General features: G+C 45.6%; 2 protein-coding genes across 3 annotated transcripts in view; one reads left to right on the top strand and one right to left on the bottom strand.

Moving 5' to 3' along the window:
- The window catches only part of LOC102371280 (transcription cofactor HES-6-like), a 9,712-nt gene extending 428 nt beyond the window's left edge, over positions 1-9,284 (top strand). Inside the window, exons 2-4 of the mRNA XM_006039193.2 lie at positions 6,608-6,703; positions 6,967-7,048; positions 7,459-9,284. Of these exons, the coding sequence (XP_006039255.1) occupies positions 6,608-6,703; positions 6,967-7,048; positions 7,459-7,901 (621 nt within the window). The 3' untranslated portion in view covers positions 7,902-9,284. The remainder of the gene's footprint in view (positions 1-6,607; positions 6,704-6,966; positions 7,049-7,458) is intronic.
- Positions 8,954-13,819, bottom strand: part of MLF2 (myeloid leukemia factor 2) — a 12,579-nt gene continuing 7,713 nt past the window's right edge. The window contains exons 5-10 of one of the 2 annotated variants that reach the window (XM_006039191.3): positions 13,396-13,431; positions 11,732-11,785; positions 11,153-11,278; positions 10,640-10,799; positions 10,312-10,551; positions 8,954-9,568 (exon numbers count right to left, since the gene is read on the bottom strand). In XM_006039191.3, the coding sequence (XP_006039253.1) occupies positions 10,373-10,551; positions 10,640-10,799; positions 11,153-11,278; positions 11,732-11,785; positions 13,396-13,431 (555 nt within the window). In that variant the 3' untranslated portion in view covers positions 8,954-9,568; positions 10,312-10,372. The remainder of the gene's footprint in view (positions 9,569-10,311; positions 10,552-10,639; positions 10,800-11,152; positions 11,279-11,731; positions 11,786-13,395; positions 13,432-13,819) is intronic. The other variant, XM_006039192.3, reaches the window with a different exon arrangement.

Raw genomic sequence — 13,819 nt, 5'->3', positions numbered from 1 at the left:
GGACCCCCCCCAGCCTCTATAGGAAGGTAAGAGGGGCGGGTGGGACCGATCCGGATCGCGGCCGTCCTTGGAGCGGAGCCCCCGCCCGCTCCCCCTTGTCTCCTGGCTGCTGCGGACCCCCTCCCCTGCCCAGCACGCAAGTCCTGTGGAGACAGAGGCGGTGTCTGCGCTAGAAAATCAAAGGCGCTTAACTGCTTTGATTTAAAAATCAATAGCTAAATGAAGCCGCATCAAAGGGAGCCGAGTTACAATCCACTCACGTGTGCTTTCACCCAGCAGCTCACCCTGCTCCCGGCTGGATGCCAGGCAGCGAAGCCGCATCCCACTCGGTGTGACTCCGAAGCCAGTGGTGTGGGCTTGTCTGCCTCTGAGAAAGCAGCTTGCACGAGGGCCTGGCTCAGGCTCCCCTGGACGGGTGGCACCTAGCAGTGGCTGGGCAGATCCCCCAGTTAGTCATTCAGGTGCTTGGAGCCTCCTGTGCTGCTGTGTCCATGTCCCTGCGTCCCTGATGCCCCTGGTGACTGCAGCCTGTGCTTTGACTCAGTGAAACCCCATCCACTGACACTAGAAAGGGTTGCTTTTGTCACTAGAGAAATGTAAAGCTAGAGAAAGCCATGGAGTTACACGGTGACCAACAGCCCCAGCAGAGATTTCATTTTCATTTTCACCTTGAGTATGGCCTGACCCTGCCTGCAAGGAACTCTGAAGGTGCCAGTACATGAAAGACCAGTCCTCATGACAAATCCACTTCAAACTGGGTTGTGCAGAGCAGTAGGTTCACCTTGGCTGCCTGCACCATTCATCCCGTATCAGTACTGCAAGGGAATCTGGGCCTTGGCTCCCCTCACTTCAATGGCTGAAGCCAAGCTGGGGAGGACTGGGGTATTTTCCTCAGGTGTCAGTGTACCATACAGGCTGCCTTCAGAAGGGAGGGGTAGGAGGCAGGAAGACTGGTCAGGATGGTTCCATAGATCCAGCCAGGTCTTGTCAGAAACTGTGGTTACTGCCAGTTTTCATTGTAACACATACATTCAGGCACTGAGTTACTGCCAAATCCCTGCCTTTGAATCCCTGTTTCTGACTGCAGGACTCTTCTTCCCCTTCCCCACTACTTCTCATCATTCAGCTCCGAGCTGGAAGATTCACTCTCTCAGCAGCTCCACATGTGCCCTCTACTGGTTCTTGAGCCATCAGCATCTCATAGATTTCATAGATAGACATTAGGGCTGGAAAGGACCGTGCAGGATCATCTGGTCCAGTCCCCTGCCCAAGTGCCCGGAAGTCTGCTGGTGTCAAGTGATCCCAGCAACATAAGCATCCAAGTGTATCTTAAAGATGTCTAGAATAGGTGCTTGCACCACTTTAAGTGGGGAGTCCATTCTAGACTCTGGGGACTTGGACAGTAAAAATTTTTTTTCTTATGTCCAGCCTAAAACAGTCTTCCCGGAGTTTGTGACCATTAGACCTCGTCTTCCCTTGGGGTGCCCTGATGAACAGGCATAATCCTAGTTCCTGGTGCACACCCCTTATGTACTTGTAGTCTGCCACCAAGTCCCCCTGAGCCTTTGCTTCTCCAGGCTGAAGAGTCCCCATGCCTCTCAGCCTCTCCTCATAAGACTTGTTCTCTTGTCCTCTGATCATGCACATGGCTCTCCTCTGGAGTCTCTCAAGCTTCTCCATGTCCTTCCTAAAGTGTGGAGCCCGGAACTGGAGGCAGGACTCCAGCTGCAGCCTTACTAAAGCTGAGTACAGCGGGAGGATGACTTCCTGGGTCTTGCTTGAGATTCATTAATAGGTGCAAGCCAGGGTTTTGTTTGCTTTGCTGGCTGCAGCATTGCAATCTCCCAAGGAAGCAGGACCTGCTGCTTTACTCCTCCAGAAGCAGGCTTCTTTCTCCCCCACTCCAGCGTGGGGAGGCAAGGTGGTGACCAATTTTCAACCTCTTCCTGTAGCAGACCCAGTTAGGGGTGGAACCATTAATTTAGAGCAGATAGCTTTTCACACAAAGTCCACTTAAATTGTTGAAATCACTACCAGATTTCACTGCACGGAATATTTCAGCTTGATTCAGAAGGATCATATACTGGTAAGGATAACAAGGATCTCCAGAGTGATAATAGCAAATACTGAAAACTGAAGACAGGCAGCTGTGAAAAGGCTCCTTTTCTTGGGCACAGGCCACTCCCCTCTCCCCATGTCTGGAAGAGTAGTTTTCTGTGGGATCCCTGCAGGGTTTCCTGCACCTGTCCCTGAAGTATCTAATACTGGCCACAGTCAGAGACAGGACACTGGGTGAAATGGACAGAAACTGATAGGAACACCAGAATGGAAGAGACCTCTTATGTCATCAAATCTAGTCCTCTGCTTTCAGAAAGAGGACTATGTCATATAATCCCTTTCATCAGCATATCAAGTTTCATCTTAAAAGTGTTTACGGTTTTTTGCTCCCATTCATCCTATTGCAAGGCTGTTCCAGAAACACAAGATTCCAGAATTAGAATCTTCTAATTTCCGGCCTATATTTATTCACAGTCAATTTATATCCATTTGTTCTTTTGCCCTCATTTTCGTTGAGCTGGCATAGTTCTTCCCTGATGTGTTTGAACTAGGCTGTTCTTCCTTCCTTTATATGTTTGCAGACTAGTCACATCCCCCTAAGTCTCCTAAGACTTTAGGGACATTTTTACACATGCTCTGGGGGCAGGGCACTTTAATTAGAGTGGCTCTGAGAGCCGCTCTAATTAAAGCACCTGCAGCATCTTGTGTATCAGCATCCCCATGCTTCAAAATAGCAGCAGGGGTGCTTTATCTAAAACTTGTGGAAGGAGCTTTAGATAAAGCACCCTGCTGACATTTTGAAGTGCAGGGACTCTGATACACGAAATGTGGAGGCTGACTGGGGTGTGGCAATTGCCATGTTCCTGCAGACTTGGTTAATGGAGACTGCTCCAACACACTGTAATTACAGTGCATTGGAATAGCCTCCTGCCTCATGTACAGGCACCCTAGGTGCTTAAATCCAAAATATGATCCAAGAAAACCAGCTAACAGTTGCTGAACCCTGGAAATGCCCAAAATTCAATGAGTGCTTTTCTTTTCATCCTGCAGTGCCTTTTTTTCACCTTTTCACCCTCATGTTGATGATTCTTTGCACACACAAAGCTGCTCTGGCCAGAGCAATTAGGTACCTACCTACTACCTATACTCTCCTGGGGTCCAAAAAACTCACTGGAACAATACCCAGGTGCCCTGAAGGGCTAGATCCAGTCAATGTGTTCCAAGCCTCTCATAAAAGGCTGGCATAGCTACTTTACTTTTAAATCACCACTGCTCACCTTTTTAATAGCCTACTGGTTAGAGGACTTGCACTGGAAGCAGGAGATGGGGCATCTAGGTCCTTCAAACCTGCAGCTCCCACCTTCCAGAGTGTTGTGACAACCTTGCTATAGTGAAGCACTGGAGTGCACACCACACCTGTTCTATTGAAGCAGGGCTAGTATTCAGAAAATAACCTAAGAACCATGGAGCCCAGAGAGAGAGAGCACAAGTGGGAGTGGGTTCTGTAGCTCAGTGGTGGGGATTGTTCCTGAGAGGGTGGAGTTTGCATTCCAGTCCCTGCTCCCAGGATTATTTCTGTTGTGTGTCCATGGCTGCTTCATGGCAAATGAATTAACAGTGAGGGAACAGGGACCAGGACCCAAGAGAGTATCCCTGGCTATACAAATAAGTGCAACTTGGCAAGTGGTCCAGGTCAGTTTGTGTGACTCACCTGTCTCCCATTATTGCTTACCATTCCATCAGTTTTTTTGTCATTTGCATGCTTCATCAGCATCAGTTTTGTATTTTCTTCCAGATACTGGAATATCTTCCAGATACCTTTTTTACCACTTCTTTGAGGTCTGTTAGTCAACTAGTTGTTATCCTGTTTTATAAAACAAGTTAAACTGATTCTGTATATTGCAATTTTTCAAAATTAGAATGTTGTGGGGTTGAGTCAGATGCCTTACAGAAATGCAGCTACCTTTGTTGACCAATCCTGCTCTTTCATCAAGAAGCAATATCTGGTCTGTTTGACAGGATTTTGTATAAAGCTATGCAGATTGCTATTTCCATCATTTATTGCTTCACTGATTAGCTTCCCATGATTTTTTCTTGGGTTAATGTTAAAGTAACTAGCTGTCATTACTGGACCTTCATTAAACACAAGCACAATAATTTGCTTTTTCTAGATCTCTGGAACTTTTCCAGTGTCCCAACATGTGGTAAAAATCAATATCAATGGTCCAGAGAGCTCCCTGGTTATTTGCTTGAACACTCTAGGCTGCAAGTCACCCAGAGCCACCAACATAAAAAGTTTAATAGCTGATGTTTTACATTCTCCATAATTACTAAGAGGATAAAAAGTATTTAGTTTTCACTATAAAATAGGAATGGAAGAGATGCCATACTGGGTCAAGCCACAGGTCCATCTAGCCCAGTAGTCCTCAACCTTTTTAGATCCAAGGTCCTCACTGGACTCAAGTCACTCCTCAAAAAATGCTAGCTCTCAGCTTTCACTCATTCTGTGTCTACAGAAAAATACTAGAATACTTCTTCTGTTGCAAAGAACTCAGAAAACCCACAACAGGTCAGAATATTTTTGACACTATGAATTCCTATTTGAAATCTCTGGGTTTTTCTTGTGAATCATGCCTACGTGTGCATCCATATTGAGTGGCACCCTTAAAAGTATCTTTTGTCATCCTGGTTGAGAATCACTGATCTAACCCAATATTCTGTGTCTTAGTGCCTGCGTGTCTACATGAGCCGCTGACTGTGCAGTAAGAACTACACAGTCATTTAGTATTTGTATACCCAACTATTAAATGACTGCACAGTAACCAGAGTTACTGTGCAGTAGCATTGCCCAATGGCTTTTAGGTGATTCTGACTGTGCAGTAGCTCATTTCTAGTACACAGTAGTGTCGCATCATGCTTCCTGCCATGCAACACTACTGCACAGTAGTAATAAGCTACTGTGCAGTCAGAGTCTCATGTAGACACGCCCAGTGTCACAGACCAGATGGTAAGGGGAAGAATATTTATGCTTGATTTCCTATCAAGGCTGAGCTATCACTTGCCCCTCTTCCCTTTCAGCTTCCAGCATGCAGACAGCAAAGAATTTCTAATTTGGAAGTTGTACCCCTAGCTATCATGCATAATACTGGTGGATCTATCCTGCGTGAATCTTCATATCCTCTTTTGAACATGGTTAAATTGTTTGCCTCTGCTTTGTCTTGTATATCTTCCACACGTTACTGGTAATTCCACACAGTGTGAAAAAGAACTGCCTAATGTTTGTTTTAAAGCTGCTCTGTAATAATTTAATTGTATGGCCCCTAGGTCTAATTCTAGTTTAGATATGGCCATCCTACTCCTTTCCAGATACAACAAATATGTATTGAATCTTTTTGTCTTTTTTGCATCACCCTGCCATACCTATTATTTGAACTATGAGCTAGGATTTAATTTGTTCCAGATATCTTTAAACATTCCTATTATCATTAATTCTGCTAGCCATAATTTTTTCAATATATATAGCTCCCTCATCAGTTGTCTACATTTCCTAATTATTATCTATACATTGCTATCAGCTTCCCCAGTTTTCCAATGCACATAGTGAATTTGCTTTGCTCTTGTCTTCAATTATTTTGCCCATCTCAATCTGCCAGTGTGTTCATCTTGTACTCATCCTTCCTCTATGCTGCTTGCAATGATTTCCTAACATCTGTATGCCAAGCATCCATTTTCTTCTCATTCCAGACCTATTTCTTTTGCAAGGAGCAGAAAAGCCAGTGAAGCAGATCAATGTAGCACCATCAGAAGCCCTTTTTCAAAGTAACAGACAAGGAAGTGTAAAATCGGTGTTCCCATTTGTGCTTGTTTTTGATAGATTAAGGTGGTCTGGGAGGACTACCTTTGCCCCCAAAATAAAGATTTTTTTTTAATGTGATTGATTTTCACCTTAGAAATCTTAGGAACATCAAACTTGATTTTTCCTGATTTTGCTCGGAAATGTGGATCAGGACTTTTCTCAGCCCATCTTTGATGGTGCACAATGTTGAGCATTCTCATGTGTGGGTATTCACTTTACAAAGGCAGGAATAAAAATCAAGACAATTTTCAATAGTCTCCATCTTAATCTAAACACAAAAATTGGATTGGTCTCCTTGGATTGAATTAGTTGGATGAAACCAGTGCAAATTCCTGTGTGTATACCTTTGTATGTTTAAGAATTCAACTTGAGTTTTTTTGGTTTTGCCCACACACCCTAGAACAGGAATAATTGAATTTGTTGTAATTCACATATTTGTTATTTTTGTGCAGTTCTGTGTACAGATGCTCTTATTTTGGATTAAGGATATCCTAATTTTAATTCAACTATAACGTCAATAAATTTAGTATCCTGCTTTGATTGTAATTTATCCAAAATGACTGTCCTCATACAGATAGGCATTGACTTAGCAAAACTGCAAATTACATCAGGTTTCATTCTTCCAGTTGCCATTTAGGGATAAAATTAGCCTCTGTTTCTTTCTAGCCTTCACCTCTTTTACTTTTCCCACAGTCCATCAAGCCCCTGGTTGAGAAGCGCCGCCGTGCTCGGATCAATGCCAGCCTGGAGCAGTTGAGAAGACTCCTTCAGCAGAACCCAGAGAAGCAGGTGAAGTCAGCCATTACGAAGTAATCATATTTCACCTTCTTTGTCAGCATCTCAAAACTGTTAGAATTGGAGACAACCCGTTGGGGAACTTCAAAACTACCAAGGCATGGGCGAGATCAACACTGTCTTCCTGAAACTCACTCACTAGTTGATAAACAAGTCAAATCCCGCCCTTGCTCCTGTCTCTGATTTTCTCCTTCTGTCTGCATGGTATAGGATAATTTTCTAATTGACCCCTCTGCCTTTTTGATCCCTTTCCCCAGGATGCTAGAGCCCTGTCACGGCTGGAGAAGGCAGAGATCCTGGAGATGACTGTACAACAGCTACAGAGACTGAAGAAACCAGGTACATTATTTTTATAGTTCCTAATACTCTCCTACCTCAGGCCATGGGCCGAGGGCCTAGAGAGAGAGAGGGTCTGAGCCTCATAACTGGGTTAGGGAGTGGTCAACCACAAGCTGAATCCAGACAGAACTTGGTTTACTACCAGATAGACACACATAGAGAGGACCCAGATCCCCACTCTTTAGCTCAGTTGTATCCATTGCAACCAGTTATGCCTGTGTAAAGCTGCTGCCACTGCCTTTCTGCCCATTTCCTGTCAGATGTAGGAGTTCCATCCCTGAGCAGAAGGTATTTGAATTGGCAATACATGGAAGCATGGGAGCAGAGGTGAGGCCCTTACTTAGGAAGGGGAGCTAAGGAGTTCCATAGTTCTCTCTTATACTGATGCTTTCTTCCCCTTCTCTCCTCAGACATTGCTGCTTCCAAGGATGGCCAAGATTTTGCTGCTGGTTACTGCCATTGCCTTAATGCTGTCAGCAACTTCCTAAGCTCAGATGGCTCTTCACTGAGTCAAAACATAAAGTCTCAGATCTTGCGCCAGCTGGAGGATGCATCTAAGGTCAGATCCACTGTTGCCCCGAACCAGTCTCCTAAAATCTGGCAGCCCCAGGAGGCTAATTTGCCTTCCACTAAGCCACATCTACGCCAATCCTCAGCCTTCCTTTGCGTAACTGCTCCTGCCTTGCTGCCTCCTGGAACCACTATGACCTTGCCAGCTCTAGAAACCCAATCCCGCCCCAGGGAACAGATGTCTCAAAGTCCTGCTTTGGGATCACAGCCACCCCTTCTTCCATCACTCTCCCGGACTCTTACAACCCCCCCTGCCACACCGCAGATGTGGAGACCTTGGTGAACCACAACCTGGAAGACTGTACCCACCTGGTCTACTTACTAAGCCAGAATGGAAAGCGAGGGTGCATGGAGCCACCTTCTTCAGCAAAGGAGGATCTACCCCCAATCAACCATATCTGGGGCACTGTGAATACCTGCTCCCGGTTCTGCACCTTGTTACCACTAATGGAAAGTTGGTACATAGTAAAGGTCTGCTGCAACTGGCTATTCCCACAGATGTTCTAGAACAGGACAGCATCTAATGAACAATTGTGGAACAATCCTTCCACAGCCAGCACATAGCAGGGCAGTCAGTGGAAAGGAACTTCATAGCCCTAGGCTTTGAGGTGATGCACTGACTGCTATCGTTTGGCCAGTGCTTAGTCCCTGTCAGCATAGCACTGATATTGTTTAATAGCATGAAGATATTGAAGAGTTTCAGTAAGATCCTGCAGCAGCAAAACCTGAAGTATTACTGCCTTTAGTCTATGCCAAGGAAATTTATGAAAGAATCCTCTGACCCAGCATCTACAATAACAAAAAGACTGAACTCAACATCCCAGGAGGTCCCGTCCAGCCTTTGTCCCTAGATATGCTACTTTTTATAATTCACCCTGTAGCCCTTTGGTTATGGGAGGAAGATAGCTAGTCTCAATATCACCACACCCAGATGCAGAAAAATGGTTGGAAATTAACTGAAGTTTTTCCCCTGTGATATGTAGGTACCCCACAGGATTCCTCAGTTGATCATAGTTAACCCATAATAAAGACCAGCCAAACGTATTCATTTATATATAAAAGTACAGCAGTGCAAAAGGTGTTGTTTTTTTTTAAACAAAAAACCCTAAAACATTTACATCTTGTCATTGAGCATTGTTTCTAAGTTAGCACTAGGAGGAAAGAGGAGTTGGAAAACAAAAGAAATCCATAAGGTTCTCTCTCAGATCTATTTGCCAAGAAAGTGAAGGGAGGTGTTATTGGAGGGAAGAGGGTTGTTAGGGCAACAGATCTGCAGCAGGCAGATCAGTTCCCTCGGGACAGATTAAAGGAGCCAGAAAAAATGACCCAACTCCATTTTCTTTAGAGCTTTTGTTCCTTTATTCAGTAGACATCTAGTTACAAGTTTCAGAAATTAAAAAAAAAAAAAAAAAAAGTGAGGGAGTTGATTGGAAGGAGGGTTCAACGGGTTACAAACTGGTCCAGCTCTTGTTCTGCTCTACCTCCCATATGCACATCCTTTCACCCTCCCCATACTGTAACAGGGAGCAACAGAGGAAGTGGGCTTTCCTCTCACTAAGGGGACTAACAGGGAGCCCAGGAGAATTTCTTCACAATCATTTCAGTTCCAGAACCAGCCAGAGCCAGGCACAGAAGAACTGGACAGGATGAAAAAAAAAAAAAAAAACCCTTGGTACTGGCCCTTTGCACCCACCAATACTGGCAGAAGTAACAGAGCCAAAAGGGAGATCGGAAAAAAGAAAAGGAGAAATTGAGGCAGGGTTATAAACGTGTCCACTGTACAACATCAACATCCCCATGCCTCCAGCAACACCCCTACTGGGCAAAGAGACTAGTGCAGAGGGTTAGTTGCTTTATTCAATTCTTAAGAGGATGGGGGAGTTTAATATTAAATTCAAAAAGGGTCCAAGCGGTGTTTTGAAGGGGCTTCATCAGTTTCACTGTCTGTACCTGGGGAAGGTGGCAGAAGAGAGAAAGCACAAGTTAGAGGTGTATGAAAAGGGGGAGCACGAAGAGAAACCCAACCAACCAAAAACATTGCAATTTAAAATTCAAATTTATGAATCATGCCAAGTTCTAGACCAAACCCCAGCTGACCCTCTTTGGACCATTGGGAGGAGGGCAGAACCCAGCACCTTGAAACCCAAACTCTCTCACAAAATCCAGTTCATTTATAAAAATAGGTGCAGGTCCTACAAATAATCTCCCAAATTTAATGGAGTGGCATCTGCAAACACTAGCTACTCAGCTTCCTAAAACCTGCTTCTCCATTGCCCTGTACTGTTTAAATCTGCAGCTGCATGTTGAACAATACTAGGGGAAGACCACAAATCCCACCCATTCTGAAGCACACATGGAAGAGCTTCTGGGGGGGGGGGGGGAGAAATAGGTGGAGGCATCTTTGTTAGTCTCCCTCCCTTCTCGTCTTGATAGTCCACACAACTCTCTTCCCCAAACATGGGGTCATCTCACCAATCCCCATGCAGTTTGGAACCATATACCCAATTTTGAGATTAGCAAAAATAGGATGCAAAATGGCAGAGGGAGGGGAGAAGGAGTCCATTACTGGTCCTTAGAGTATGCTCCCCTTCTCTGTTTAACCCTCACCTCAAAGCACCCGTTTGGGATTGTGAAAATGAGATTCAAGGGGATGAGGTAATCACAGTGGGCAGCGGAAAAAAGATAAAACTTACAAGAAAGCATAGGTAGATGTGGGGGTGATCATACTGCACCCCCACACAGTCTGCTCTGGATTCACCAGTCATACCGACGGGACTGTCTGGATGGAGAATCCTCAGGACCCTGGATAGCAAGACGTGTTCCTTCAGCTCGGCGGCCACTGCTGCCTTCATGACGTCGATAATCTAGCCCTCGTTGTGGCCGGTACCGGGATGTCTCTCGTCTCCACTCATCATTAAATGCAGCTGCATCATCTACATTGAGGAAGAGAAACAGCTGACTCAGATTGGAGGGCAAGTTGGGATGTGGAGGTCTAGTGAGCAGGGTGTAGACAGCACTCACTCTCATCCATGTTTATGTAATCTTGCCTCTCCTCCTGGTCCCCTGTACGATGATTCCTTGAGCGCTGCATGATGTGTGCTCGCTCCCCAATGTGGTGCCCAATTGACATTTGCTCTAGGCCACTGTCCGAGTCCCGCACAGTTCGTCTCGTCTCGCGGATCTGAGGGTGGAGAGCAGTGCAGGCTCAGCCCCTCACCTCACCCTCCTAGTCTCCTCTAGCAGCCTCCAATTCCTCCATGTGGCATCCTAGATGTCCCATCTCCTGTCCTGCTTCCCCCCCCGCCAAACCACCACCAAGCTTCTTTCTACTGCTTTCAGAATGGCAGACATGTCAACAAGGGAGAAACAAGCTCCTTACTTGGCCTGGGACACAACTCATTGAGTCATGGCCTTTTGAGAACTATGAATCAAAGCCTGTGAAGAAGTGCTGTGGGCAGCCAGGGTCAAACAGTGACCAAACCAACTGCCCGGTGCCCTGCCTGGTATTAGGTATGAAAAGACAAGTCTCCTCACCCCACCAGGTGCAGAACGCATCTCTGAGGTCTCCTGATAAACTTTGGGGCCATCACCCAGGTTGGAATAGGAGATAACTGTTGAGGAGGTAAATGTCTGACAGTTGGCACCGCTTGTCATATGCTCCTGAAAAGGTGGAGAAAGGGGAAGGAAAGAGACCAAGAGACGTGAAAAATATCAGCTTTTCCTAGGTTTGTCTACTGGGGTCAAAATAATGCTGAGAGAGCTCACCCCATGGCAAATACATCCTCCCATTAAAGTCACCTTTGTTTTTCTGAAAGGAGGGGGCCATCCTTTCTCTCTGCATCCCTCCTTGATCCCCCCCTTTCTTCTGCCCCCTAGAAGAAAGGCACACCCCATGCCACCTTTCTATTTCTGCCTCTGCTCTGCAAAAAGAAGGTTACTCCCTACATTGTTCCAAGTTGTAGCCGAGGCCATATTTACAGCTCAGGCAGGGGTAATGTCATAGAAGCAGCAATAGCCCTGGTGGGAAAGGTGGAAAATAGGAGACACTGGATGGCAGAAGTGATGTCAGTGTGTGCTTGTTAATGCAAGAGAAATTTCAGAGAAGGTTCTTACCATGTTCCCAATCATGTCGTTCATCATTCCGAACATGTCCATGAAACCACCTGCCTGGGGAAGGGAACGGATAGAGAAAAGGTAGGAAGGAGGAATGGAGTCAGGTCAGAAGGGCACGGGGGAAGAAGAGAAGAATGAACAAAGTAAGATGCACAGAAATGACTACTCTAAACTAGGGCTTTCTTCCCACCTTAACAGAACAGGCCAGATCTCAGGACTATAGAGAGCTCCCCACTCAGTCTCTCCTTCCCAAGATCTCAGACCTTCTAGGTGTAATGGGGCTCTTTTATCACTCCCCTGATGGATGCTCCCATTTCCCTGTAAGCATCCAACTGACATCAAGTTTTAGCAAAATTTAAAGCCTAGGGTATACCGAGGCAGCCAGTTCCACAGATTCAAGATGCAATATGATAACAACATTAATTTAACAGCTTTGATTTGCTCCCCTTCAATTTGGCTGAGCAGGCTCTTATTAAAGGAATTAAAGGAGAACAAGATTCAGGTACTCTTGTTGGCCTTTCCTGTCCCATCCATGTTTTTTAAAGTGCTCTTTTTTAACTGAACTATTCTAAGATAAACACTCCATCTTCTCAACCTCTTCATATGGTAGAGTCTTGAGAGACAGGGATGGTTCTAGTTTCCCGTGCTCTATTTCTGCTATATCCTTTTTAGAGAGGTGGCCAGAAAGGAATGCCTTCCAGGTAAGGGTGTCTCACCAATTTACCTTGGATCACTAGAACAGCTCCCCAATTATTTTCCATCTCATTATTGTGTATGTTAAAACTTTGTTGATTTTTGTGACAGCCACTGCCCACTGTGAGCAAAGATTTCTGTTGTTCCTCTTTAATGATGTCCAGGTCATTTCACTGCACAATTACAATTCCCAATTCAGATTTGGCACCTGTCCTTGGAACCTAACAAACAGCCCTACTCTGAACTTCTTGTAGTGCACTGTACCTGTGACTCTCACTCAAGATCCTAATTCCAAAGGTCATGCCTGCTCTTTCTAGACATCAGTATACCACTTTTATTTATTAGTTTGTGGTACTGTACCTCAGCAGAGTCATGGCTGAGATTAGGGCCCTATATTACAAGTATAAACATTTACGAAGACACATTCTCTACTCCAAAAAGCTTGTAAGCCAGAAGAGAATAGACAAACAAAGGATAGGAGGCGAAGAAGAGGCACAGAGAGGAACTAATTCTGGGTTCTAGTTCAGTTCCTGACTCACTGGCCCCCATCCAATAAAGGCCTTCCCCCAAGCAAGACTCTGGTGTCTTTTGTCCTTCCTGTGATCACTGCAACTGGATAGCTGGTAGCCTCACTTAGAGGTAGCTGCTTTTTAGTTCTGCTGGCTGTACAACTTCAGGATAAAGCTACGTGCTGGCAGGGTTCGAATTATACTTTGACTCTTTGGGGGGGGTCTGCAAAAAAAATTAAACCGGTTCATTGATTAACAAGTCCACCTAAGTGAAGGAGAAATCCGATCAGAGACACCCCTCCAGGTTATGATTTTCAAGTCTTAGAGGGGGCTCTCGTTTCTTATGGGGGTCCAACCCCCCTTCCCCCCCTTAATTTGCACCTTGTATGCTGGGGAACTGAGAGTCTGGATGCTGCAGTCTGGGGAGGGGCCCCAAGCTGCACAGGGAAATTGAAGACTTACCGTTCCCAGCATCCCAAAGGGCGAGATGGCTACTGCCTACAGGGGGCAATAGAGAAACAAAATGAGAAGTGATTCCTCAGCATTCAACTCCAGGATTATCTCTTTCACAGGAAGCAGAGCAGGAGACATAGCAGCTGCCCAGGGTTTGAGAGAACTTGCCACACCAACTCCTGTATGTCTCCCCCCAGAAAACAGTTCTGTTCCATGGAGAACAGAGAGAGAAGTTGCACTTCTACATTTCTTCTGGTAATTTAGGCTTTGGGCAACCATGCCCCCCCCCCACATTGAGGCCATGGAACAGAGCTTTCCAATGAAGGGGTGCAGTGCTTCCAGTCTGGGGGGCTTTTCCCCTCTCCTCATTCACAAAAGGAGAGCAGCCCACCCTAACTAGAAGCAAGGCTTGGGAAGTGGGGAAGGGGGGGGG

The sequence above is a fragment of the Alligator sinensis genome, unplaced genomic scaffold (assembly GCF_000455745.1).
Source record: "Alligator sinensis unplaced genomic scaffold, ASM45574v1 scaffold1479_1, whole genome shotgun sequence".
NCBI lineage: Eukaryota > Metazoa > Chordata > Crocodylia > Alligatoridae > Alligator > Alligator sinensis.
This window is presented reverse-complemented; position numbering and strand designations above follow the sequence as displayed.